We start from the raw sequence: 26,679 nt of genomic DNA on the forward strand, positions 1-26,679 counted from the left end.
AGCTCAGCTTAAAATTTAAAGCTTTGTATAGTATTTAAAATTTATTTGAATTAAAAACCAAAAGATTTGTTCTCATTACCCAATTCTATGATATAAGTATGTATATAGCGTTGTTGTTTTTTTGTTGCTTAATTACAAAGGCTTAGCATATAAAAATTGATTTAAATTTCATTCTCTTATTTTGTATACCATACGCTTTATTTGCTAATTTGTATGTTTAAAACTATGAATGTTTTATGTAAATAATATTTATATAATGCGCTGTCAACGTTATTTGAGCCGCGTGTGTTGGCAAACCCGTTAAAAGTAGAGCTTGCAATTTTCACAAATTTGACAAAAAAGAAAATTAAGCAATAACTGTTTTCAGTATTTGCACTTGAACTGTTTTTTCCGCATGCAAAAACAAATAAAAGCAAAAACTGAGCAACAACAAAAATTGGTGTCAATGTTGCAGTGCCGGGAGCAAATTGTAGTGGGCGGGTGAGAGAAAGAGCGCAACCCATGATTTCTACAAATGAGTGAGTGTGGGTGTGTGTGTGCAAGTGCTTACAAGTAGAATTGTTGTTTATTAGTCTAGGAATTACACATGTAATTATTTTATTATGTATACATATATAAAAGTTGTATTCTTTTGTTCGTTAATGAACTTTGCAATTTGCATGAGTGATTGCTTTACAGCTATTTCAAATACTTTGCACTGCTTGGCAGAGACACCGACACAGCATACATATGTATGTGTTGTCTCCGCCTGTGTGAGTGTGCGGATTGGCGGCTTTTCGTGTGGAAGCGAGCAATGATATCGATATCGAGAGCGTGTACGGTACGTGACTACCGTTATGTGCCTAAGTGCCTATTTACGAGTCTACAATTTATTTTGCATTATATCTGACTTGACGTATACATATACCATATGGCATATATGTATGTATGGTGGCTAAAATATTTCAACAATTTTTTAGCATGATTCTTTTTATCTTTTGTAGATTGCACTTGAAAAATAAGTAAAACTGAGTTTTGCACAGAGTGAAGATGAGCGCGTGTCATAAGCAAATTTTGGAAATAAGTACTTCCAATAGATTAATAGAACATTTTGTCTGGAAGTTTATGAGAAATAATGTTAATGGCGATGACAGCATATTTTCAAAAGTGATTTTTTCTAGCAACTCGAGTTTCATAATATGCCTTTTATAAGAGCCTAATATTGGATTTTGAGATGTCTGCAATTTATAGAATTATAAACAGATAAAATACTATCTGTAAGCTGTACAATTTAATTAAAGATGCACTATATTTACAGAACACCAAAGAAACTGTTGCTTGCAATATTCATGTCGTGCTTAGCTAGCTGACACGCGCTCATCCCTAACCGAGTTAAAAGTGGACGTGTGTGTGTGTGTGCGAGAGAGAGAGAGAGAGAGAGAGAGAGAGAGAGAGAGAGAGAGAAGGGAATTGCATTTACTCGAATTGTGTACTAAACATATTAATATTCAGATCCTCGAATGTGGTCGTGTTGGTGTGATCGAGCATTTGCAGCATATCTGAGAACTCCTGACCTTGCGGCTGCTGTGCGCCCGGAACGACTGCAGCGCCTGGATGTGCATGCGCATGCGGATGATGGGCATGCGGATGCGGATGTGGATGCGGATGTGCCGGGTGTGTGGCCGCATTTTGCCAATCCCAAGGCGTTGCCGCGGGCCCCGCCTGATATGCAGCCGCCTGTTGCTGCTGTTGCTGACGTTGTTGTTGTTGCTGCTGTTGTTGTTGTTGTTGCTGTTGCTGCTGGCCATTGCCAGCGCTGAGCTGCGTGTAGGTGGGGCCGCTGGGCGAGCGCGCCGGGCTGCTCTGCTGATACGCTGGATAAGCCTCAGTGGAAGTTGGCTGTGGCTGCTGCCCGGGCATACCTCGCGCGCCCCAGGCATTGGGAGTGGGCGAGGTGCCCGACTTGGGCAGCTTGGCCAGCGGAGAGGGTCCGCCGCCCGCTGCGGCGCCATAGGGCGAGTGCGTGGCGTCATAGCTATAGGCGACAGGTGTATTCTGCGCCGAGGCAGGACGTGGCGGCGGCGCCTGCATGTGCATCTGGTAGATGCCACCATCGCCGCCAGTGGGTGTAATCTCACGTCGCGGCGGCTGCAACGTATAATCGACGCCCGGCGCCTGCACATAAACATGTTGTTGCTCTGCCTGCTGCTGCTGCTGCTGTTGTTGCTGCTGCTGCTCGGGCGTGGCGCCATGCAGCGTCTTGCCGGAGCTGTTCGTGCACACAATGTACTCCACCTCATCCGTGTAGGGATTGAGGAAGGCATAGGCCTGCGTGCGCAGCCATACGAACTCGGAGCTCTTGGCGCGGGCGCGATAGAGCAGAGAGAACATTTGTCCCTTCTGCTTGAGCACCTGATCGAAGCTCTCCTTCATGTGGCTCTGGTCCTCGGGATGAAAGAAATCATAGCATATCTTGCCCAGCAGCTCGGTGGGCGTATAGCCCAGAATGTGCAGTACACGCTGATCCACAAACGTGAATTTGCCATCCAAGGCGTGGCGTGTGATGAACTCGCTCTGATTATTGCTGCCGGTCATGTCGTTGGCAGCCGTTGAGGTGACCTGCAGCCGGCCAATGGCTACCAGGCAGCAGTGGGAGGCCATGTCATCCACATCGCGTTCCATGTGCACATTGGGAAACATGTCCGTGGGCGGCCAGTTCTTTATGTAGCCGGTGCAATGGACCACAGCATAATTGGAGCCATCCCGGGAGGGGCCCAAGGAATTGCGCTGCTTCAGGCGATTCAAATGGCCAGAGACCATGGCGTCCGGATTGACATTGCCCACGCGCATGCGACAAATGAAACCACGGCGCGCGCCCATGCTCAGGCGCATGCTCGACTGATGACCCTCCTTTTTGACTGTGCCCGACTTCAGGTCGAGGATGCGGCCCGCATTCTGTGACTCCTGCGTGGAGAGCTGTTCGCGTATCTTGTCCCTATCATCCGGATGGATGTGCTCATACAAGCTAGTGCCATACCAATCGCTTTGCGTATAGTTGAGCACCGGAGTCACCGAGTCGGACACATAGATCACACGGCCCGAATCACAAGAGACGACGAATAGAAAGCCATCGGCTGCCTCCAGGATTAAATGCTTCAGTTCCTGGTCTGTGAGAAAGGAGGGCTTGTAGGTGCCATCGCTGCTCGTATTGCCTGTGCCACGCAGCGCCTTCATGTGGGCCACGGCCATGCGCAGGATGGTCAGCTTGTCGGGCTTGCGTGCCAGGGCGCTGCAGGTGGGCACCATGTCCGAGAGTTCCGTTATGTAGGCGGTCATTTTGTTGCGACGGCGTCGTTCGATTTCACAATGATTCTCGCGGCTAGCGAAGCGCTCCTTGTCCTGTATGTTGGCATCGTCCATGATCCGAATACTTAATTAGCCCACTCTTTCACTCGCTGTATATTTATTTGTGTGTGTGTGTGTGTGTGTGTTTGTGTATTTATGAGTACTTCTCTTAGTTTTGCTTTGCTCTGCTGTTCGCTTTCTTTATGTGGGTCGCTTTGCCGCGACGGCCCAGCGCACGGTTCTGAAAAGTGATTCGTGTGTTGAGGGAGGGTTTAGTATTTTGTCTACGTTTGCCACTGTATGTGGGCATGTGTGTATGCAAGTGTATGTATGGCCAGTTTTTGTAACAACACACAACAAATTTAGCCAACAGTTTTTACATTGTTAATTTTACACTATTAAAACATGTCTGAAGTTCAACACATTTTAGCGCCGTTAATGAGAGTTTTTAACTATTTTATGGTAAATTACCAAATTTTCTTCCACGAATTGCACACACACGATAAAATCTGAAACTGTTTACTGTATACAGTGTGACCGTGCCAGACATTAAATACCAAAATCTTCCAGACTTATCGAGGCAAAAATGCAGCTCTGTGGCGTTGCCAGATAGTTTAATGGTGATATCGATGATTTTCGACTTGCAGATAATACCACCAAATATCGATGCACTCAAAACGCGACGTTAATTTAAAAATACTATAGCAGCAAGTAATGGTCTATTATTTATTAAAACTGCTCATGAATTTAAATGTTCTTGATAAGTATTTAATGGTATTACAGCATTGCATTGTCTTACATATATCATATATAGTTTCATAAATTCATTTACATTTATTCATAACTAGGCATTGTACCATTTCATTTCGATTTCGAAATAGTACTTGTTTTTAAAAAAATTAAAATTAATTATCAGTAGTGGCAATAACATATGTTTTATCCGCTCTAAGACTCAATTGTCAATTTCAATTCTTATAACAAAATAGTTAAGTAGCTTGCGCTACATTTAGCATACTCCTTTGTTTTTGCATCAATAAGTTGTTTTTTAATACAATCTTAGGTAAAGTATATATTTGTTCTGGTTGTTTGTTTGTCTGTTTTTCATTTTGTTTGCTTGAGTTAATTAATTATTGGCAATACTCTAACTGCATGTTTTCATTATCCTTAAAATGGGTTTAGTTCATTTCCATTTTATTTCAATATTTGTTTCAAGCGAAGTCTTTTGTTCTATGTAGTTTTTTTTTTGTTTTTGTTTTTGATTTTTGTTTGTTTATAACTGTGCACTACTTAATTGTAGGTTTCATAAAATGCGTCTCTTTAAAGTTGCATAGCGTGCAGTGTTTATTTTTATAATTTTCTTTCGAATGAAATCGTCTTTTATAGTAAACTTCAGCATAATTCGTTGACTAGAAATTAACTTAAGTACTTAGGATTAAACTTAAATATGATATTTTCGTCTATTTTGGTGCAAAATTAATTGGCTGAACAACATTTTTCTTAACATTTCGTGCTTAAAATAGTCTTTTTTTGTTTTTCTTTTGGTGTCTTGTTTTTTTTTTTTTTTTTTAAGCTTATTAGCGTATGCATTTTCATTTAAACATTTTAAGTTGACGGCAGAGTTTTGGTTCTTCTATATATACTTTGTTTGTTTTTCAACTTCTTAATTGTGCATTTTATATAGTTGCTGCAAGCTTAAACAAAATTTTTCATACAGACCCTAACAATTTTATGCTACAATCCAAACATTTAGCACCAAAATGATTTAAAAATACGCCAAATAAACAAATACAATATATTAAGTTGATTTTGTGTTTCAATTCTTTTGCACAGGTTTTTAAACATTTTGTCATTATAGAAAAACTACGTAAATTTGCAACAACTTTTTGTCAACTTTACGAAATTAAGAGCTATACAAAAATACTTTGGTTTTTTATATATTTATATAACATGCTAATACATCGCAATTGAATTCTTAAAAAAAAATTAAATATATATATTTAAATCAATTGAATTAAATTGAACAAATCTTTTGGCTTGTCGCCGCAGCACTTAGCATTAAAATCACAAAAAATTAAATATTTATACTAAGCATACGAGTAGAGCTAAGGTTAAGCATAAATAAAGTCAGTGTTCCTTTTTTTTTCTACAACTAGTTTTCTTTTTTGAAGTTTGTCTTTCTTTCAGTTATCTGTAAAAATATCAGTTAATTTTCAGGTTCTATATTTCTTGTTGCTTTTTTTTAATTTTTCTTTGCTATCAAAACTAGTTGCTAATACTAGTTGCTTTAAAAAATTCATTGACGAATTTGTGTTGACATATTTTTTGTTTTTTTTTTGCGCTTGTTACAAATCTCTTGCTAAACATTAAATTTATACTTCTTGCTTAATTCGATTGCGAGTTCAAAGTTAGGAAATTGCTGCGTCTTTCGAAGAAAATGCGCTAAGTGTGTGTGTGTGTGTGTGTGTGTGTGTGCTAATAGACGACGGTTTTCTTTGCGTATGTGTGTACTTTGTTTTTTGGATAACTGCTTTGGCCTCCTACGTGGTGTAGGTGCGTATTACATCGCGTATGACTGCTCGGCAGAGCGGACACTGACCGCCGCCAACGCCGCGCCACTGCTCGATGGCGCAATCGTAGCACATGCACATATGCCCGCACATGTAGAGCACCGAATCAATGGGATTCTCATAGCAGATGGTGCACTCGGCGCTGGAATCGGTGCTCTGCTGGTCGCTGAGACTGTCCTTCCATTTGGTGCCGTTCAGTGTGCTGGTGCTTTGGGCAACCGGCTGCATGGGTATCAAAGAAAAGGGAATAGATTAATATTGTATTTGGATACGAGTATTTGAAATTATTTCATCACATTGATTCAATTAGGAATTCGATTTTATTTCACAAGCGCAGCCAACTTAACAACACGACACATATGTGTGGTGCTGCCAGATAGTTGGAGCTTGAAGTATGTCCATTCAAAATAAAAATGAGAAAACTGTAGATTTGGTAGGAATAATAAAATAAGGAAATAAACTTAAAATTTCTCAAGCACAAGCAATATGTTAGCCATGTCAGCCCATTAAATGGCTAACATATATATTAAATTAAACTCTCGCATAGAGATGGCGCAGACAACTTAACAACAGGCTTGCAATTTGTTCGTGCTGCCAGACAGTTAAAGTGACAAGTAGGAGCTTTTTGGAACTCGCCTAAGAAATGTCAGCTATATTGATGGACATTATTCAAAATGAATCTCTTCTATGAATCGCTTTGCTGATAATTGTTATTCATTCAACTCACCTCAATATATTGCTGACTGCTGGTGGTGCTAATCAAAGTGCCGCTGGAGCAGGCGCCGGCCAAAATGCCGCTGCTGGTCACGGTGGCCGCGGCGCTTGCCGCCTGCCGCCCGGCCAGCTGTCCGTTGAGATCATGCGAGCTGCTGGCTGGCGGCAGATTAACGACGAGCACTGTGCCGCCACCATTTGGCTGTATCTGCAGGATGTCCCCGTTGGAGGGCATGCTGATCATGCGGCTGCCATTGCCGGCGTTGGAGGCCAACGTGCTGCTCGACTGGGTAACGTTGAGTTGCATTTTGGATGCGGCCAGCATCTGGCCGGCATTCAGGCTGTTCAGCGACTCGGCCATGGGCAGCATGCGTGAGCTGGCGGCAGTTGTCGAAGCAGCTGCAGCTGCAGCAGCGGCGTTTATCTGCGGCTGGGATGGGTAGGCCACCATGTTGGGCAGCTGCTGGCGGAACATGCGCAGCGATTGGGTCGAGCCGTAGACATCCAAGAATGCCCACAGCTGGAGCGATTGATCCACATGCATGACGACGACGGCTGGGCCATTGTTCTTGCTGATGCTCACCTCGCCGTTGGGCGCCACAAAGAAAGCGATCTCATCGCCGCGCTGCGGCGCCGCAGCAATGTCCTTGCTAACGACCCAATATTCGGGACGATCGAGCAGGAAATCCGAATCGTTGGGCAAGTCATTTGGCTGCAGCAAGGCCGGATTGCACGAGGTCAGCCCCAGGGCCAGGGCGCCCACATACATCTGCTCCGTCTTGAGCACCTGGACAATCAGCTTCTCGCCAATGCGTATCGGCCGCGCCGTGAACACATAGCCCTGGCAGAAGTCCGACTCGGTGCGTGAGGCGACAAAGCGATCGTGCGACAGCCGCACATTGCGTCCCTTCGTGATGTGAAAGGGCACGGGTATCAGCCGTCCATTGGCATTGTAGCGCAACGGCGGCAAGCCGTTCGCCAGATCGTGCTCAATAATACCGGCAGCCGTGCCGGCCAAATGGAGCGACTGCAGCGACGGCATCACATGACGCTCCAGCTCGTGATCCACAACGACTCCGGTGCCGCCGGGCAGCGAACGACGCGATTGCTGCAGAGGATGATGCGCCGCGAGCTGTTGCTGGGGCTGCTGCTGCTGTTGCGGGGGCAACTGTTGCTGGGGCAACTGTTGCTGCTGCAGTTGTTGCTGCTGCTGCTGCTGCTGTTGGTACATGTAAATGCGTGCATCGAGAAACTCAATGCCCGTGCAGTTGCCATAAATGTCAATCACAGTCCAGAGCAGGCCGCGCGTATCAATCCCAGATAGTATGACGCCCTTCTCCTCGTTGTTGATGCCATAGATGACATCGCCGGCATTGTTCACATAATAGTACAAAATGTTATCCTTCTCGCAGTATTGCTCGTGCAGTGCCTTGGCCCAGAAGCCCGGGCGATTGGTCAGATCGGGGCAGGCATATTTAGGCAGGGCGCCCTCCAGCGAGGCCGGGTCGTTGCTGGTGAAACCGAAGCGTATGCCGCCGTTCCAGTTGTTCGAGATCTCGGCAAACTTGACGCAAATCCGTTCATTGATACGCACCGGACGTGCCGAGAACGTAATCGCACGGCAGAAGCTCTCGAAGCGACGCGCCAGCGTTCCATCCCTGGAGATGCGTATATTGTCGCCGTGCACCGTATGGAATTGCAGGGGCGGCAAATTGTTGGGGCCCGGGCAGGAGGAGGGAGAACGGCGAACTGCAAAAGAGAGAGAGAGAGAGAGAGAGAGAGAATTGCATATGAGTAAAAGAGAATCACATAGTTGACAAAGAGCGCGGCAAATTGCAAAGCTTAAAGCTTGTTAAAGCACATTTAACAGACGCTTTTAGCTTTAAAGCTTTTGAGTGAGTTTTAAAGCTTGCGGCTTATTTTAATTGTTTTCAATACAATTCTTGTAGTTAACGTAGGTTACTTAAGCTTTAAGCTAAAGTGAGCTTAAACTATATTCAGTATATCGCTTAAAGCTCTATTTCAGCTTAAAGCTGTCTATTGCCAATTTCAGTGTGAGTAAACGATTTAAAGCGCTTGGAGTTAAATTTAACACTGTCATAGCTTTCCATCTCTTTCTCAGCTAAGAGCTGTACCCAACACTTGAGGATTTCGTCACATATACTCCACATACCTTTCTATGGAACTCTATGCACATTACACTTGAACTCTTCCGAGAACTTCGTATAGCAACAGCTGCTACACATTGTCGCAGGAATATCGAAAGTTGATCGAAATGAAATTTTAAAAGAATTGTCAATTTACGAGTTGAAAAGAAAAGAGTTCAATAATCTGCCCAGCTCATCAAAGTCACGTGCTGCGCCATCTAACTTTTAAGGGTACTTGCCGAAGGGGTTAATGCCTCTTGCCAGGGGCTACTGTTAAGAGTTTGTAATATGAGAACTAGCACATGGCTTAGGAATCCGTACGCTTCGTTGGATTTCTCCAGAGTGTGTGTGTGTGTGTGTGTGCGCAGTCAAATATAAAGTCTACCTGCGTGAAAAACTATTTCCTTTGACTGAATGTAACTCGAGACGGTGCTGCCTATTTGCTATAAAATGTAGCTGGTGATTGTAACTGATGGTAAGGTTTGGCAACAAGAGTTGCCAGATCGCATTTAAATGTTTGCTCAAATAAATAAAAGACTAGGAATAACAATTTAACATTGCGTAATTCAAAACTTAGACGTTTCTTTTGTTGTGCGTTGCTGTAAATTGTAAGCAATAATCTTAGAATTAAAAGATCTTGGTAAGAAATATTACATGGTTTGCTAGGAAGATGCCAGATCGTACAAATGCTCATTTTAAATAGGTTAGCTTGAGGATAAATCTTTGATATCTCAAGTCGAATCGATATCTTGCAAATAACCGATGCTCGCCAGATATAATTAAATGTTTATTCGAATAACTTTTCGTCTGATCATTACAATTATTGCACCTTGCGAGCCCTTGAGAGTAACAGCAGCTGCCTGACTATTACCACACGCAAGACAAAAATTAAGCTCCAGTAAACTGCGATATTAATAATGATCAAGGTATCGGGGCATTGGCGACAGGTTTTCGGCATTGGGGCATGGCATATGGAATGCGGCGGCATGCCAGGCAACAGTTGCAAAATATGCCCGAAGAAAATGGGCCGACAGACAGATCAAACAGGCACTGCGACAGCAGGACGACGTGGCCGGGACGTCAGACGGCGGGCCGATTACCATGTTGATATGCGGCGCGTGGCAGCGTCTCAGGAATGGGTCACACACACACACACAGGCAGGCACACACACACACACACACACACACACACACACACACAGTCACAACAGGCGGTGGCAGCGTCTTGAAGGATCCTTTTGTGCATTATTTGATCAGGCGGCATGTGGCAGCTGCCCGTGCGCCAAGGCGTTGCCTTTGCGAGGCAGCTGCAGCGAGACAGGTAAAACAACCCTGTATGCGGCTAAGGGTAGCAAGGCGATCAACAGGGGTTGCTGGCGACGAACAAATGCAAAAGGGAGAGATAGAGAGAAAAAAACGACAGATGTTCAAATTACGAAAAGCGCTTAAAAGAAAAAATTTGAAACTAAGCTAGAGACAAGGCAAAGTATCTCCATCGAGGGTTGAAATTCAATGCGTTCGTTGCCCCGACCATGATATAGGGGTGCAAAGAGAGAGAGAGGGGGGGGGGGGGGGGGGAGAGGGAACTGCATGTGAGCAGAAAAATCTGTGTGGCTGCAATTCAAGTAGAACGCGGCAGAAAGCAGAAAGCAGAACTCATACTCATATGCTAAGCGCGCTTCCGGCACAGCCCGGAAGTCTGGGCCAAAGGAAGCAGCAGCAGCCCGACTTCCGCTTGGCCGAGAGCAGCAGCAGACCAGTTAAAACAATACCAAAGATCTGCAGCTAGGCCGACCGAGTACATTGGCGCAGAATGCATTGCATCAATATTTATGATATTGGCCGCAACGAGGAAGTCGGAAATCACGTTTGGGCCGGCTCCACTTTTGCTGCTGCTGCTTCTTTGTTGTCGTCTACGTGTATTGGGGCTTATTAGCTGCAGGATGTCGCCTGGCGGCAACGGCGACGCCTACTTTTTGCCACAGACCTCAATAGTCCAGACGTTGTCGACACGAATGAATGAAATACTCGTAATATCATGTTTTCTTCTTTTTATTCTTTGCGATCCAACGCTTAAATCAAACGGTTAACGCGCTACGCGACGATCATATCAATTAGCTGGCAACTTTGGCCGCAACATGGTCAATTAATTAGCTGGGCCCGCAGCTAGGCGCTCAATTGGAAAATGCGACTGGGATCACGATGAGCACCGCCGGATGGATAATGATTGCACTGAACATCATTAATGATCGTGGGTACAAGGATTAAAGAGTTTAGAGATCATCAATGTGTAGATCGGTAGTAGAAGGAGGGAGGGAGGGAGGGAGAGAGTAAATGATCTACAGAAAAGATCACAGAATTTCATCTCAGTTATATATAATGGTCTATAGATCAGTTCTACAAAGATTCGATTTTAAGGCAATTTCCTTTATTCATTAGATCAACATGTGTTAATGATCAGCTGAAAAGATCATAGTATAGATATCTACAAATATGAGGAAGTGAAAATTTGTTGATCAGCAGTCAAAAAAAGCGATCATTTATATTTAGATCGCGGCTAAACATATATTAATTATCTACTGATCAGTTGAAGTAGAGTAGAACAAAGTCAAATAGAACAACTGAAGTAGAAATACCTGATGACCTTAGATCTGTGTAGCACTGTCTTTGCCCCTTTTACAAGCGGCGATCAAATAAATATAGATCTCTGTAGCAAATGTCAAATGACAAATAAACTCAAACTGATCGTAAGCAAAATGGATTGGAAAATCACGATGGGGATCTGTAAAATGGAATTCTTTTAGAATATATCATGCTTCCATGATTAATTGATTGTTGATCAAATGAAGCGATCATATTGTGCTTCTATATCTCTAATAGTTGCGATCGTATATTTATCGATCGCTAATGAGAAAACTTGATCTCTGTAGAGAGCAGCTGAGTGGAGTAGATCTCAGTGATACAGCGATCTGCGATGTGTATATCTGTGGAGACTAGATATCAGTGCAATTTGAATATTTATTTTCATTGCAATTAGCTTGTTACTCTCAGGATCAGCTATACGCAAATTGGCCAATCTGAGGCACACATTACAATCATTCAGGGACTGCGCAAGTTCAGCTTTTTTTTTTTTTTTTTTTTTTTTTTTTTTTTGGAGTTTTGCCGACAATCGACATTCGACATCATCAAATTGGCAAACGTGTCCGAGCTGAGCCGAGCTGGAAACGAAGCGAACGATCTGCCAAACGATCGCAGGCAAATTTTCGTACATTTTTTGTTTTTGTTTTTGGCCAAAGGAAAAACCTGATTTACCGTTGAGTGCAGACGCGTCTCAAACATTTCCCACGCTGGCCGTGAGCAAAAAATAAAAAAATTCCCACGACTCCAAATTTGTATATATAGGAGAATATATATATATATATACATTTATATATATATATTGTGGATGCTTGACTATTTTCGGCTGAAAAACCTGTAACAAGCTACAATAATTGCAACTGCAGCGATGAGTAAACTCTTAAAGGGGCAGCCGCAGCTGCCTTTGCAGCTAGCGGGTGGAAAACTGAAAACCGAAAGAAAAAAACAAAATAACAAAAATGTGAAAATCATGCAGGTGTCATAAAAATGGCTGAGGTAGCACTCAAATTGCCCAGTTGGGCCATTGTTAGCCGCTTCATGTAACAGATCAACGATGAAGATCACAAAGCACAAAACAGCGACGGGCTGTAAATTGATCGTTAGAAATCATTTGGAGCCGACTGATCATTAGTTTGAAACTTGAAGAGCTTCGAATCGCATTGCAAGATATTTACAAGCTTTAAGTGTACCAATTTTTGAGGATTGATTATCTTTAAAATGAGCTTGGGCCAAGGCAAATATTAAATAAAGTCATGTGATTTTGAAGCGTGGCTAAAAAGTCTTGTAAACAATAGCTTAAGGATAAGCCATGCCAAGCTTTAAGCTAAAAGTCTTTGAAGCGTAAGAAGAAGGAGAGGAGCTTTAAGCGTTTATGCTGAAATATGGAAGAAATCAAATAATTAAGAAAAGCCTTTCGTTAATGCCTTCAATCAGTAGATAATCAAAATATAAGTTGGAAACGGTTTCTAACTAATTTTTAGATAGTTATTAAGCTTTAATAGGGCTCGGAATGAGTTGAAGAATTTTGAAAGCAATTCATATAAAGCTTTTCATATCAACAGCATGAATGACGCCTTGAAGCAAATAACTATTCAAGTGGTTTCTTTATCAACAATTTCTTTTTTATTATTACACATACATTTTTTTATTGTATGTTGACTTGTAGCCCCTCATAAATGGCGTCATATTGTGTGCAATTAATTAACATAAATTAACGCTGATTTGTTGCGTACACAAGAATTTCGCATAGAGTTCATGGTGCAGGTTTTATGGGTGTGAGAATTGCCTGACAAGTGGCAACACTGGCCAGACAAGTCTGCCCACAAATTGAGTTATGCGCTGCCCACGCAATCGGCATTTTTTTCTAACTAATTTTCCCTGTGATCGTATATATGTGTGCTGGTATGTGTGGGCTTGGGCGTCTTAAATGAGAGTTAATATGTAGGCTTTTAGTTGGACAAGCCTACAAGTTGAAGCTTAAGCGAAAGCTCACGCCATTGAAGAGAGCACCCACTCAAAGTTTTGCTCATTTGTCAATTGACCAAACGCAAACAAACGCAGTGGCAACGTGGGCCGCATCAATTGATACACTTTGTAATCGATCTACACAGGCACCGCCGCCGCCGCCGCCGCCGCCGCCGCCGCCGCCTGCACGCCTTTACTTTAATTGTCAAGCATTTCCGGCAATAATTAAAGAGGCCTTCGTGTTAATTGTTGCCACACGTTCAAAATTGCCTACGCACGTGGGCAACAATGACAATATTGGGCGACACGTGACCTATAACCTATGACAAAACAACAAAAAACCGGTGCGTAGGCCAGAAGCGCTGACGTAAATTTTGAAAACAAATTTGTGCTTTCTAAGAGAGTGTGTGAGAGAGAGACGCACTTGATAAAGCTGCCCGCTCTGCAACTTGTTGCTGTTTTCTTCTGGTGCATGCAAAACCGCTTCCGCTCTGCCGCAGCGGAAACCGCAAAAGCATCAGGCCAATTACACATACTCACACTCCGCCGCCGCACACTGTCTGCCGCCCGCTCTAACACAATGCAACTTTAGAAGCCGTAAAAGCACAAATGAGCAAATTGTCCATAGAGCGCGTAAAAAAAACACACACACACATATATATATATATATATATATATATATATAATAAAAGAACAAGAAATAATTGCACAATAAACGGCCGACGATAGCCGAGGGCCGGCAAGAGGTCAAAACTATGGTCTGATGTTTTTGTTGCTGCTGTCTGATGTTGCTGCAGTCGTACAATGCACTTTTTATGCGATTAAGCGAAATCTGATGACACTGCCATGGGATGCATGACAATTTGATGTGCGTGTGTTTGTTGAAGAGTAAAAGTAATGGCAACAATTGTGATATTGTTTTAATGTGAGAGCAACAACTGTTAAATTTCCCTGCAGCCGAATTTCCCTTGCCATAGTGAGTCACAATTCATTGAAAGTTTGAGTTGCACTCGCTGCAAGTTCCTGTAGCGCTTTAGCTAAAAAAAAACTGATCACACCTCAAGGGTTCAATGACTGCCAGCGTCACAATATTGTCTCAATCTATCAAGCACACACACACACACGCATACAACATATTTATGTACATGTGTATAATTAGCTGCCGCGAGGGTGGCCAAATCAAATTTTACATGGTTTATTTTTACAAGTTGCGCTGTTTATGAGTCTTGTCTGTCTATATGGGTATCTGAAGAGAAGGAGGGAGGGAGGGGCGGGGCTTTTGGTTGTTTTCCATATGCGCAGCGAAGCATGCGACCCCTGGCAAGAAGCTAGCGCAGTGCTCAAAATAGGAATTGGAGCCCGTTTCAGTTGAAGAAATGTACATATATACATGCATATGTAGATATTCATAAAGTATGAAAATAACATAAGCTATGTATACTTTATAAAGATAAGATGGCGGACTTGACGCTCTTCCGTTTCGTTGTGTTGTTGTTTATCGAAGCGTTGCAATTGTTTCTACGTTTGATGAGAAAGGGCTAGTGAAGAGTTACATACATATGCATACACGCAAACATCTACACAGTGCATTTCCTCACACATATGTGAGAAGCCGGCGCACTTGACTGCACAGCAGCGTCGCAGCCCCTCTGCCCAGCTCTTAGACCACTTCAGCTTCTGCCTCTTCGTAATTAAATCACTCAGGCATGGCGAGCGCGAGAGAGCGAGTGAGCGAGACACAAGCACGCGCTTAATAGACCTAGACAGCTGAAGAGCTTACACATCATTATAACATTATAACAATGCATTTGAGTAGATAATAATGCAAGTGGATTTTTATTGTTTTATCACGTATTTATTACTTGGAAAAGCTTAATAACTGTACGTGCCAGCGGTTACGCTTTGTCTCTGTCTCTATGTAGTCTGGCTCAAGCCCTTCCAAATTTGCATGACTTTGTTCTCTTAATTGTCATTCTCCTTCCAGCTGTTCCATTGAGCTAAAATTAGCTCAGCTAATAGGCGCATCATGTGAATTTTGATATTCTCTTCATAATCATGCACAGCTGCGAAAAAGTAGCGTAACTTATGCGCAACATAGGCAAAAAATCTAGTTCCCGACACATTAACGAACAGCCAACCTTTAATATAATGCGAACGCAGCGCCACAAAAAAATATATACATAAAAAATAAAACATGACAGCGAAACAAGAACACAAGCCCGAAATAAAAAGCCAATCGATGAACAGCTGAATTTTTTTTGGACTTGGCTGATACGGCCCGTAGGTATGCAGGCACCTAGTGTTTGATTGGGCGCGTGCATAATTGGTGCGAGCTGCCTCTTGGGCCACCTTTTGCGTGAGTTAATTGCCGAGAGCCTAGTGGAAGGCAGCTGTTTGTCCCGACCCGCATCTTGGCCTTACCTGTTGCTACCTGCCCGTTGTTGCGACACCCAAGACGGTTTTATCGTGTATCTATGGGGTGTACGACGACTATTATCTATTCGCCTGGCAAACTGTTAACATTATTTCTCAGTAGATATGTATGCCCGACTATTGCATGTGCTCAGCTGTCAGGCTGGTTCATTAACTGATAAACTCGGGAGAAGAGAAATGAAAACTATGTGGGTCACTGTGATAAAAACTTATGCTTGAGTGCAAAAGCGCAGTTACTTTGTTGTTGGAACCTGTATAATGTACATTATAATATTTAAAAACAGTTCTCTTATAGCTCTAAAGCCTTAAATCCCTGAGCTGCACGAAGTTAACCCAATACATGAGATTTTAAATGTGCGCCTAAGAGGCGTTAGGGGTTAGGCAGACTCTCTTTATGTGACAATTAGTTGCGCTCTTCCTGGAAAGTGTGTATGTATACTCAACAGAAATTGCGATCGCCAATACGTTGTTATCTTAGTAAATATCAGCTTGACCAAAATAAAAATAAGTATCAAATAATTTATGTGTGCGTGTGTGTGTGTGTGTGTGTTTTTGCAGTATTCAAACGTTTTAAAGGATGACGCATCAGAAGCGGCACTAATGAGCTCATGGGCAAAGCAAACCGAAAATGAGAGAAGCAATTGAAAGTTGTGCGATTTTTATTTATCGCACATACATAAACATTTATATAAGTGTGTGTGTGTGTGCTTCGGGGGAGTGTGAGATGCGCTGCTGGGCAAATATTTGTCGGCGCGTAACAAATGAAGCCCGCAGAATGCATTTGAAAATTGAGTGAAGTTGGCAGCGCCAGCAACAACAACAGCAGCAGCAGCAGCAGCAAAAGTAAACCGTGAGAAGCTCAAGTAAAAGCAGATAAACCAAAGCCAAAGTCAAAAGCGACGGCTGTGTCTATGGCATGCCAACGGACGGGCAAGAAGCAGAGTACATGACAACAACAATAACTGCTAACAAAGTGTAATAGAGAAAAACAAAGACAACAAATACAGCAACAAGCAGCTGATTCCAGGCAGCAACAACAAAAACAAAGTAATTTCATTGATTACCGATACGCAGCGCAAATGCCGCACGTTCAAAACGAACTGGAATGAAATTGGAAGGGGCAACGGGTAAGCCTAAAAACGCAGCTACAACTCGCCTTAAGCCAACGCCCCCCCTCCAGACACTCTTTAAAGCTTGTCTTCTGCCTGCTTTTTTTTTTGTTGCTTTGCTTTGACGGCTGCTTTGCCCAGTTGCCGAAGGCGGCAACGGCGCTTCGCGTACAAATCCAACTACTACAACAACAAGCGACTGCTGAATGGGGCATTTGGCCAGACTTGGAGGGCCTGTCCTGGGGAAGAGGGGGTGCGGTGGAAGTCGTAATGTATGCGTCATTGGCTTGGGGCTTGGTAAGGTTTTTTTTCTCCCGTAGTTTACCTTCTGCTGCTCCGCCTGCAGTACAAGAGCGAAGAGCGAAGAGCGAGAGCGTGCCAAGAGAGGCTTTTCCAGCTGCATGAAATCAAAACAAAATGTCAAAAACTGAACGCAGTAATCGCTACAATAAACATAATCGCCTCTGTTTTGGTATGTGTGCTGTATGTAATTGTATGTGTATAAATATTTTTATTTTTTGGTTCATTTAAGGTATGGAGACTTTGCAAATTGTTTCTGTTTTTCTTTTTTCGTTGATGAGAGATCGAGAGGAGTTCAAGAGGCATTTCCGGTGAATGTGTTAGTGTTGGAAATTGTTCAGAAATTCCTGGAAATATTATCTCTTAAAATGTTTTAGCTGCTTAATGCTCTTAAAGTCTAAACTAAAACACAAAGAGTATATGTTCCTTAATGAAATAGGGCCTGATTTACTGTTAAAGCTAGTTTTATGAGATTATCCATCAAAACTGTTTTTGTAAAAAAATTAAGAATATCCTCATTTTTAATTAAGCTTAGTTTCATATAAACCTAAAAATAGGGAACTTTTAAGATCCGTGAAGAACTACACAGATTTTACCAAAAAAATCTCAGGCTAAGTTTGCCCTTTACAAAAACTAACTTAAGAGACTTAATCTTGGACACACGCGAATTGCTTTTGTTTAAACAATCTCAAGTGGTTTTTGCCGAGAGTTTTATGAATGATTTAAAGGGAAGGGAAAAAACGCTAATGTATTCATAAACTGTTTGTTGTTGCTTCGCGTTTAAATGTATTTATTTATCTTTGCCGCATTCATTAACAGCACACACACACACACACACACACACACACGTATAGACACACACATGATAAACGCGCGTCTGGGTTAATAGTATGTGGGAATTATTTTCAAGATATGCAAAAATTAATTCAAGTAGCTTTGCCATGAATTATTTATATAGTTCAAGACGAATTTTCGCACGCTGTAATTACATTTGAATAATGGAATGGAATTGAATTGTTTGTTTATTTGCAGTTTGTTTTGTACTAACCGAGTCCAAAGCGTTTCTTGATTTTCTTCAGCAAATGCATTTTCTTTTTGCTGGACATTTTGTCCTTGGGACTCATCAAGAGCTCGCTGTTCTCCATAGCCAAAACGTGAGCGGCGGCCGCTGCAGCCGCTGCTGCATTATGATTATGATTGTGATTGTGATGATGATGATGAAGTTGTTGTTGCTGCAGGTTGTGGCTGGTTTGTTGCATATAGTTGGCTGGTATATCCGATAGACCCATGTTAACGGTTAAATTAATTTAAAATAACTAACTGACGAAAAGCGCTTGGCAAAAACTAAAAACTTTGCTGGTTGGCAAATATTTTTTGGCATAAATAGAGTTTGTTATACATTTAAAACATTTTGGTATTTTAATTTATTTATTTTGTTTGCAACGGTACAAACAAACGCGAACGAGAACCAAACACGGACAAAACGTAACGAAACGAAACGAACGAGCGTCAGTGCCAGCTGCGTACCAAACACTTCGACGTTTATTTTATAACTGAAACTTCTTTGCAGCGCCAGCAACGGGCAAAGTAAAAAGGCTGCGCCGCCAGCGACAGCGTCAGCGCCAGCGTCAGCTGAGCAGCGGTGAGCGCGTGAGCGCAAAACAGGCACGAGTGCGTTTCGTGTCGTTTGTCTGCATTTGCAGAGCGGCTATCAGTCTATCAAGCTTGCATCCTTTGACTCAAAGGCTTTGAGCATAAGCTCCATTTAAATGATGGCTGTGCTGTCTTCTATCTACGTACGTCTGCAGTGGCCATGTAAAGTAGCAGCATATTTGAGTGAAAGGCTATTCTATTAAAGGAACCTTTCTCAAGCATTTGAGAAATTGATTGCACCACACGGTTCTGTGTGAAAGCTAAGAAATCAGAATTATTTCGTTTCTTCTGTTTTTTTTTTTTTTTTTTTTTGGTAGTGCAGCCTTCACATTTGAAGCGCCGCGTGACTCGAACCTCCAACTCAAGTGCACATCTCTAGCCTAGAGGATGTTCAAAAAAAGAGTGTGAGAGAGCGCAAGAGAGAGCGCAGCAGGCAACACACCGACGCAGCGCTGCTTGCAGCTGTTTCTTATTTACTATGGTTTCGCTTTTGTGCCTGCTTTTCGCGTGTATTGAACCTCCCTTATAATTTCCTCAACGCAGTTGTTGTTGCTGCTGCCTGATCGTTGTGCACCTTGATCGCCGCTTGTTGTTGTTGCTGCTGCTGGCGGCGGCTGTTCTAGCCCAGGTTTGTTAGCCGCCTGCGTTTTGACCAAGCTGCTGTTGCTCTTTTGCGCTGCGAAGACGCCGCTAACTGTTCTGCGGCACTTTTGGCCAAAGTTCAGTAAAGTTCAAGACGCTTTTTTATTAGGCACCACGGGGCGATATAAGGTCTGTTGACCGCCCAGAGTTGAGTGTTAATACGCGAAATTCAACTGGAATAGTATGTAAATTGTTTTTTCTTTTTCTGAACTTGGGAGAGTTCATTTTGGGAAAGTAGGGTTTGCAACGTGTTTTTATAATATGACAAAAATCTTCGCATCGAGAAAACAAAAGAGTTTCCATATAGATTTCGCGAATTTCGAAGCTCACAAACAAAAATAAGAAATTACCAAGAATTTTGAATCAAGGAAAAACGAGAATATCAACTTTGATCTTGCGAGTTCCTAACCTCACAAAATTGAGAATTACTTTTTATTCTAATATGTTATTATCAATCTTTTTTTTTAAAGCCAGATTTAAGCCGTTTAATATCTTATCAGCAAAGTCAGTTACGAGAATATATGTATGCACATACAAGTATTTCACCAGATTTTATATATAATATATTTATATATAATATATAAAATCAAGGGGTTTTGGGGTTTTTGCATTTCAGAGTACCTACATTTGTGAAGTCCCCTGAAACTTCAAGTGTTGTAAAAGCGATTATTGTGGAAAATTCGTATCGTACTCGATTGCCATAAATCAGTTTGATAATGATTTTGATAAAATTAGTTAATAATGATTCATGGGAATACTCAAAGAAATTACAAACCAAATAAGATATCTTTAATATATTTGACTATACAAGACTAAATGTAGGCGTATTTATGGCAAATATGGGCTGCATGAGGCACATGAGATCATCATCAAAGTTGGGAATCTTATAGAAGGGAATAACAATTTTCGTTTGGCATTTACATTAAATGCTGGCTTAAGACAATTTTCTACAGATATTGATTTAAATAGCCATGACATGGTACGGTTAGAATAACTATAGAACTACGTAAAACCATGTGACATCGGAGGACAATAGAGCCTTGAACCCAAAGGCCATAGAACCGAACGTCGACAATTGTCAAGGCAAAGACAAATGGCAAATACATAGAAGAAGAGGCAGCAGAGGGAGAAGAAGCAGTAGAAGTAGAGGGAAGGTAAGGAACCTTAAACCAGCCAGCAGATGTTTCCAAATGTTTGTGGGAGAGATCGAACGAGCGAGCGACCCTATAGAGCCCGACTCTAGAGTATATTTCTGCAAATGGGGACACACACATGTGCAATAAAAATTCTAAAGTTAAAAATAATTTGAATACTGCACGAAAACAGGCGAAAGAGCCAGAATTATCTCCCCCAGGCAGACAGCCAGGCAGAGAGACGAGGCTGCTAGCCATGGGGGCCTGCACTTAGCGAAAATCGCTTCAAATTTGAAGAAGTTTAAAATTTCTTAAGATGAGAATTAATTTTTAATTAAAGATTTTTATTGTTTTTTTCCGGCAGCACTAAAAAAAAGACTTTAAATACTTAAAAAAAGAAATTTAAAGGCTTCATTTCAAATATGAGAATTCTTAAAATAAGTAAACTTTTACTTAATTCCAGTTATTATTATTTTCTTCGCATAGAATTCGGTTTTTTAGAAGCATAACCTCAGTACTAACTCAGCTTAGTTTAAGCAGAAGCTCGGCAAAATTTTCTTTTTGTATATTTCCGACATGCCTAAAAACAAGACTCCAAATACTTAAAATAAGACATTTTGCGACTCCATTTCAAATATGCAAATTCTTAAAATAATTATACTTTTACTTAATTCTAGTTGAAATTGTTTTTGCAGAATGTTTTTTAGCTACTTGAAAAATATTTAAGAGGAAACGAGCTCAACTTCAGCTTAGTTAAACTGGAACTTCAAGCAGCTGCATTTCGCTAAGTGTATTGGAGAATAAAACAAAATACTCTGCGCATATGATTTAATATATATATATATGTATATATAAGGTAGGGAAGAGTCTTATCGAAGACAGACAACTGGCGCACGTCCGCCACGTGTTTGCCAAGCCCAACAAACGATTCGGAAACCCAATTCTTCCCTATGCATACGAGGGAAAACAGAGTGGAAGAGGTAAAATTTACACCTGGTTGTGGCCAGTAAAACAAACAAAACAAGAGACTGAAAAACCCTTTTAAAATGCGAAATGCAGCCACAGATGCGACTGATCTACACGTATTTGTTGGGGGTAGGTTTTGCAAATTTTGCATTGGTCTCCTTTGTGGTTCCTGTTTCGCCAGCGTGTCCTTTTTACTTCATATTATTTTTGGTATATTTGTATTTAGCCCAGGCTCAGCGACAGCAGCTGTATTTCCTCGCATTTAGGACGCGGTACGCGCGCCTGCTGCCAGCCAGGATGCTGAATATGCATTTCCACTTTAATATCAAAAATTTAAATGCTTTTCTGTCCGGTCGTCTGTCCGTTTGGGCCGCCGCCTCTGTTGATCCTTTGCCGATCTGGCAAATTGCATCTGCTGTCAACGTATGTAAAAGCATCCACCAGTCATCGGTCTGGCCATCAAAGCAATTATTATCCTTCATCAAGAGTGCTCGCATCTCGGACAACAGTTGTCCACATACTTAATATAAAAAGTAAAAAGTACAAAAAAAATTAAATGAAAGAAAACCACAAGATCACGCGTCCTGCGGTCAGCGTTTGTTAACGCACATGTTCCTAAAGTGAAGTCTTCTATCTTTAAATGAGGTCCGAGCTAAGCTTGAGTGCCTGCTGCAGCTAGACAGAGCTTAAAAGCTTGCAATGGCTGTTCTCTTAATACTTTAAAGCTTGTTGAATCGACTTAAATCTGGATCCAACGAATCGAACCGCTCGATTAGAGCTTTTTAAAATGGTTCGATTCACACCTCGTGCTTTCTCAGACGAAGTTGTGTTTCTTAAGAGCTTAAAAGCTGTAAGCTTTTATTTGGTCTATCCCACACCCTAGTTCAGCGTCTGGTTCAACACTAGCTTTAAAGCTTTAAAAGATCAAAAACGCTTTTTGGGTAACGGGATTAAATCATGCATGAATTAAGTTAGAGCTTCGGCTCGGCTCAAAAGCTTTAAGACATTTTCTTTTAAAATATATTTTATTTGTTTTGCGAAGAATCGGCCAACAATTTGAACAAAAACGCGACAGATATGGTTTATATATAGAGGCCGCGACTTAGAGACAATAATTCCTAATGATAAACTTTTACCTTATATAGATGAAAAAGTGGTGCTCTGAGAATAGCTTCAAGTTTTGGGCCTGATCAAGGCAGTAAAGAGATTCAAAGTAAATGAAATCCTTTAACAATCATAGAGAAACCACGAAAATATATTCTAAAATAGCTTCTACAAAATTAGTTGACTAGACCTATTTAAAATAAATAACTTTATTTAATCCCTTCAACAGTATTTTTTTTTTCAAATTTATAGTTATTTCCATTATTTTAGAAATCAAAGTAAATGATATCTTTAAAATGAACTGTGTAATGATATCTTTAAAATGAACTGTGTTAAATATACAATATAATATATTACATCAATAACTCGATATAATTTCTTATCACAATTTCGCTATTATTTTTCAATTTCAGCATAATCAGGTAAATGTAAATGCCCCAACCTTGACAGACAAGTTTAAGCTCGAACGTGAAATAGATAAAAAAAAAGTTAACCAAGTTATTGATTAAATTGTCGCCCATCTAAATTGGAACCTATGACAATATAGGGACAGAAAAGTAGAGTTTTTTTAATTGAATATATTACGAAAAAGGGTTCAAGTGGTTTATAGATAAGTTAGCGAAAGCAACAGATATGAAATGGGGTATTCTTTTTACATAAACCTAAATGCTTAAATGAGAATAGGAAATATATGAATGTTATCACAAGCTAAACGAGTTTTGTTAATGATTTCCAATAAACACTTTTCGCATATGGGAAAAGGGCAAGAGAGAAGCGTGCGGAGAAGTCAAAATTAGATTCAAGCAATTTAAATATTTGATATTCTTATCGCAAACACCTGGATAACGTTTCGGCAGAGCAGCTGAAACCGGCTATAGAAAAACTCATTCGATTATCTTTGGACTCGGATCAATAAAATGAACAGAGCTCTGAGACGAAAAGTGTAACAAATATCCAAAGGAAAATGTTGCCCAAAGCATGTTTAATTAGAAAACGACATATGCAAAGGATCCCGAGGATCACATATGAGGGAGAGGGAGAGGGAGACGGAGACGGAGAGAGAGAGAGAGAGTCCAATAACAGTTGTGTGTATTGTACATAAATATAGAAAACTAATCCTGGCTGAAGACAAGGAAATGAAAAAGAAAGAAAATTACGCAAGCACTTGAGATCGACAGCAGCAGGCATTACTCCATGCACAGTAAAAAATTAATGGTTACTTTTCAAATCATTTGGTTGGACTTTAAAGGATTTAAGTGAACGTGAGTTAAAGTACAACAAATTAAATATGAAAATTAAATGACAATTGCTGGTTAACTTTGAAATATGATATGATATGGTATATATATGTATATAGAATGCCTTTTTGCTGATCTATTCATGCTCTAAGCACGAGGGGAACTAAACTTTAGAGCTACAAATTTAAAGATGTTCAGGGAAATCGAAAGTTAAGCTAACAGACAATATCTTTCTTTTGTTATTCGTTAACTCAAAAAATTAATAAATATTGAAAGTTGAGAAATACGCAGGAACACTTTGGGTTCTAGCATTTAAATCAAAATATAAGTTATTTCTTCTCTACTTTTGATAATAAATGAAGATCGTAAAGTAGAAATTCTAACCAAAATTTATTTGTATGTACATAAGTCCAAAATGTTTACCGTGTACACATGTGTATAGTTTATGTATAGGAAACAGTCTATATATAGAGACGAACCTCTTGGGTGCCGCATACCTGCGGCTGGGACTGCGGCAGTTGTGCCGCACGGCGAGACGGGACGTGGGCGAGGGTGAAACTGATCGAAATCTAGCGTTTTTTTTTTTTTTTGGGCTTGCACGCCGTCACTTCCTTTTGCAGTCGCATCCGCATACGCTAATCAAATATCAGGGACGCGGGCTGCGCGTTGCCCCGAAAAATACCCGCCAAAAATCAACATATGTGGAGAGCGGGAATAAACGGGAAATGTATCTTGTGGATGCAGCCTTGTGGCCCGTTAGAAGCTGTTTGCGGAAAGTTTAAATATTGGGAAAACTCGCGCATTTAGCGAGTCACATAGGCTGATATGTAGCTGGTCCTTGCTGGGTCCTTGCTTGCTTCTCACCCATTGTCTTGGCCTTTGTTTCGGTCATGGTCAAAATGTTGTGCGTTTTTCCTACCTGGCCCGTGTGCTGGCAAATGTGTGCGCTGCATTTTCACTTATTGGGTTTTCCATTATCCTTCGTTGTCCTTTCCTTACAGACAAGCTTCTTTGTAAGAAATCATTGCCATAAACTCTATAATTTATTGTCTGCCAGCTGCATAGAAATCATCATAGAAATCAGGGATATAAACACTGATTTGCTGTGTGGTAGAACGGGGCACTGTAATCAGGTAACAGGACAGGTAACTGGACGGGCACCTGTAACCCGCAGTACTTGCATTACGTCAAAGTTCGCGCCCATCTATTGATTGAAATCCCGATGCCTAAACTGTTTTTATAGCCGCGTGAGAGTTTCTCTCACTCCTTGGCGTCGAGTACTTCAGAATTTTTGACTTTCTGCAGCTCTAAGCTGCTTAAGGATTTGATGTCCTTATTGCATAGAGACAGGTTACCCTTGGCCAAGGGATAAAAAGGGTGCTCGTACGCATTGTACAGGTGTTTTGTGAGCGCTTTGTTAGGTAAAATGGTGTCTATGTCGATAAAGAACATACATAAGTACCCAATTTAATTCAGATCATTTCTAAGCGTTATAATTATTATAAGTCCTTTTTAAAGGATATTCCATGGTTTGCTCATGCTTTTGTAGTTTCTTTGAAAGGTAAGGTAAGCAAATTTGAAATCGTCATTAATATAGGTTAAGGTATTAACCAAGCCCTTTTCAGGGAGTATTTGATGAAGCCATGGTCCTTTGTCCTTTTCCAAGTGCCTTTAAGGAAGTATTACATAGATACTTATACATTATGTCTGCTTATTTATAATACCTCTTTATACTACTTCTACTCTTGTGATACTACTTCAAGAAAATCAAAAGTTGGTAAATAATGATCCAGTGCAGACATACAATTAGGAATGAAACGAAACAAAAATATCCGAACGTGGAAACGTATCGATTTAAAGATTTCGTTTAAGATAATATATCATTGGAGAAAAACATATAAAGAATTCCTTGCCGGATTCGATTTCTTTTTGTGCATTATCAAGTAATTGCATTTACTTAAATTAGTACGCAACCTTTCAGCAGAATATTATTGATCTTTAGGATCATATAGAGCTCAAGAGTCTGCAGTTTGTTTTTAGCGCTGCCACCTTATTCAATTATCTTTCAGTTGTAACGCCTTTCGATTGAGTAGTTTTGAAAACTATCGCGAGCCCTCGCAGTGTCATCGCTAAGGCAAACAGCTGTTTCTGCACGCGTGTATGGGGCGAGGGAAGGTCACAAACCCCATTGGAATGCGGCAGGCAACTTTTAACTATTGCCAATTGTGCCATAGAGAATCTAGCGAATACATTATAGAAATTTTATCATTCTTCTAAAACATACAAACTTAGCAGCCTACATGCAAAAACAGGCATAACACATAACTCACTTTGTGTGTCCAATATTAATAATGCACTATGCAAACACATTACAAATTTATTTGGCTTACCGATTTTACCTGCCGACTGACCCATGCTTACTGCATTTAATGCAGCTTACTCATTAGTAGCTAATGATTAGATTATTTTGGTATAAATTTCCTTGAAGCTTTCACTAACATTCCAAATTTTGCACGCACTTAGATTGCCGTATGCATATTAAGAAAGTAACCGTATACTGAGGCGTTCTGTTCCATATTTTATGCATGAAATGTAAAACAATTAGTTAATTCGTTTTTCATTTTTAGTGGCCACATTTTCTTTTATTTTGGTTGGCTGCCGGCAGGCCAATTCGATATAACTCATATGGCCAGTTCACAATAGACGAATTGCTTATCGATTAGAGCAACATCATGCTTACCGCTTGC

At 41.0% G+C, this 26,679-nt stretch overlaps 2 protein-coding genes across 3 annotated transcripts; both read right to left on the reverse strand.

Annotated features, from left to right (window-relative positions):
• Nucleotides 1–86: 86 nt before the first annotated feature.
• LOC115766121 (aryl hydrocarbon receptor nuclear translocator homolog) lies at nt 87–3,832 on the reverse strand. Its single transcript, XM_030709941.1, has one exon. It carries the CDS (start codon nt 3,397–3,399, stop codon nt 1,456–1,458), a length of 1,944 nt encoding a protein of 647 aa, XP_030565801.1. The 5' UTR covers nt 3,400–3,832; the 3' UTR covers nt 87–1,455.
• A 1,034-nt stretch (nt 3,833–4,866) lies between these two features.
• On the reverse strand, nt 4,867–26,637 carry LOC115766120 (protein neuralized). 2 transcript variants are annotated; one of them, XM_030709940.1, is made up of 3 exons: nt 26,323–26,637; nt 6,619–8,354; nt 4,867–6,113 (listed from the first exon to the last, which is right to left on the reverse strand). In XM_030709940.1, the coding sequence occupies exons 1-3, from the start codon at nt 26,345–26,347 to the stop codon at nt 5,862–5,864; spliced, it is 2,013 nt and encodes a 670-aa protein (XP_030565800.1). In that variant the 5' UTR covers nt 26,348–26,637; the 3' UTR covers nt 4,867–5,861. The 2 variants fall into 2 exon arrangements, 1 of the variants encoding a protein (XP_030565800.1); XR_004018178.1 differs by lacking the exons at nt 6,619–8,354; nt 26,323–26,637 and adding an exon at nt 6,188–6,432 and having other exon boundaries at nt 6,032–6,113.
• Nucleotides 26,638–26,679: the final 42 nt, after the last annotated feature.

The sequence above is a fragment of the Drosophila novamexicana genome, unplaced genomic scaffold (genome assembly GCF_003285875.2).
Source record: "Drosophila novamexicana strain 15010-1031.04,08,12 unplaced genomic scaffold, DnovRS2.1 tig00001062-arrow-arrow-pilon, whole genome shotgun sequence".
NCBI classification, from domain to species: Eukaryota; Metazoa; Arthropoda; class Insecta; order Diptera; family Drosophilidae; genus Drosophila; species Drosophila novamexicana.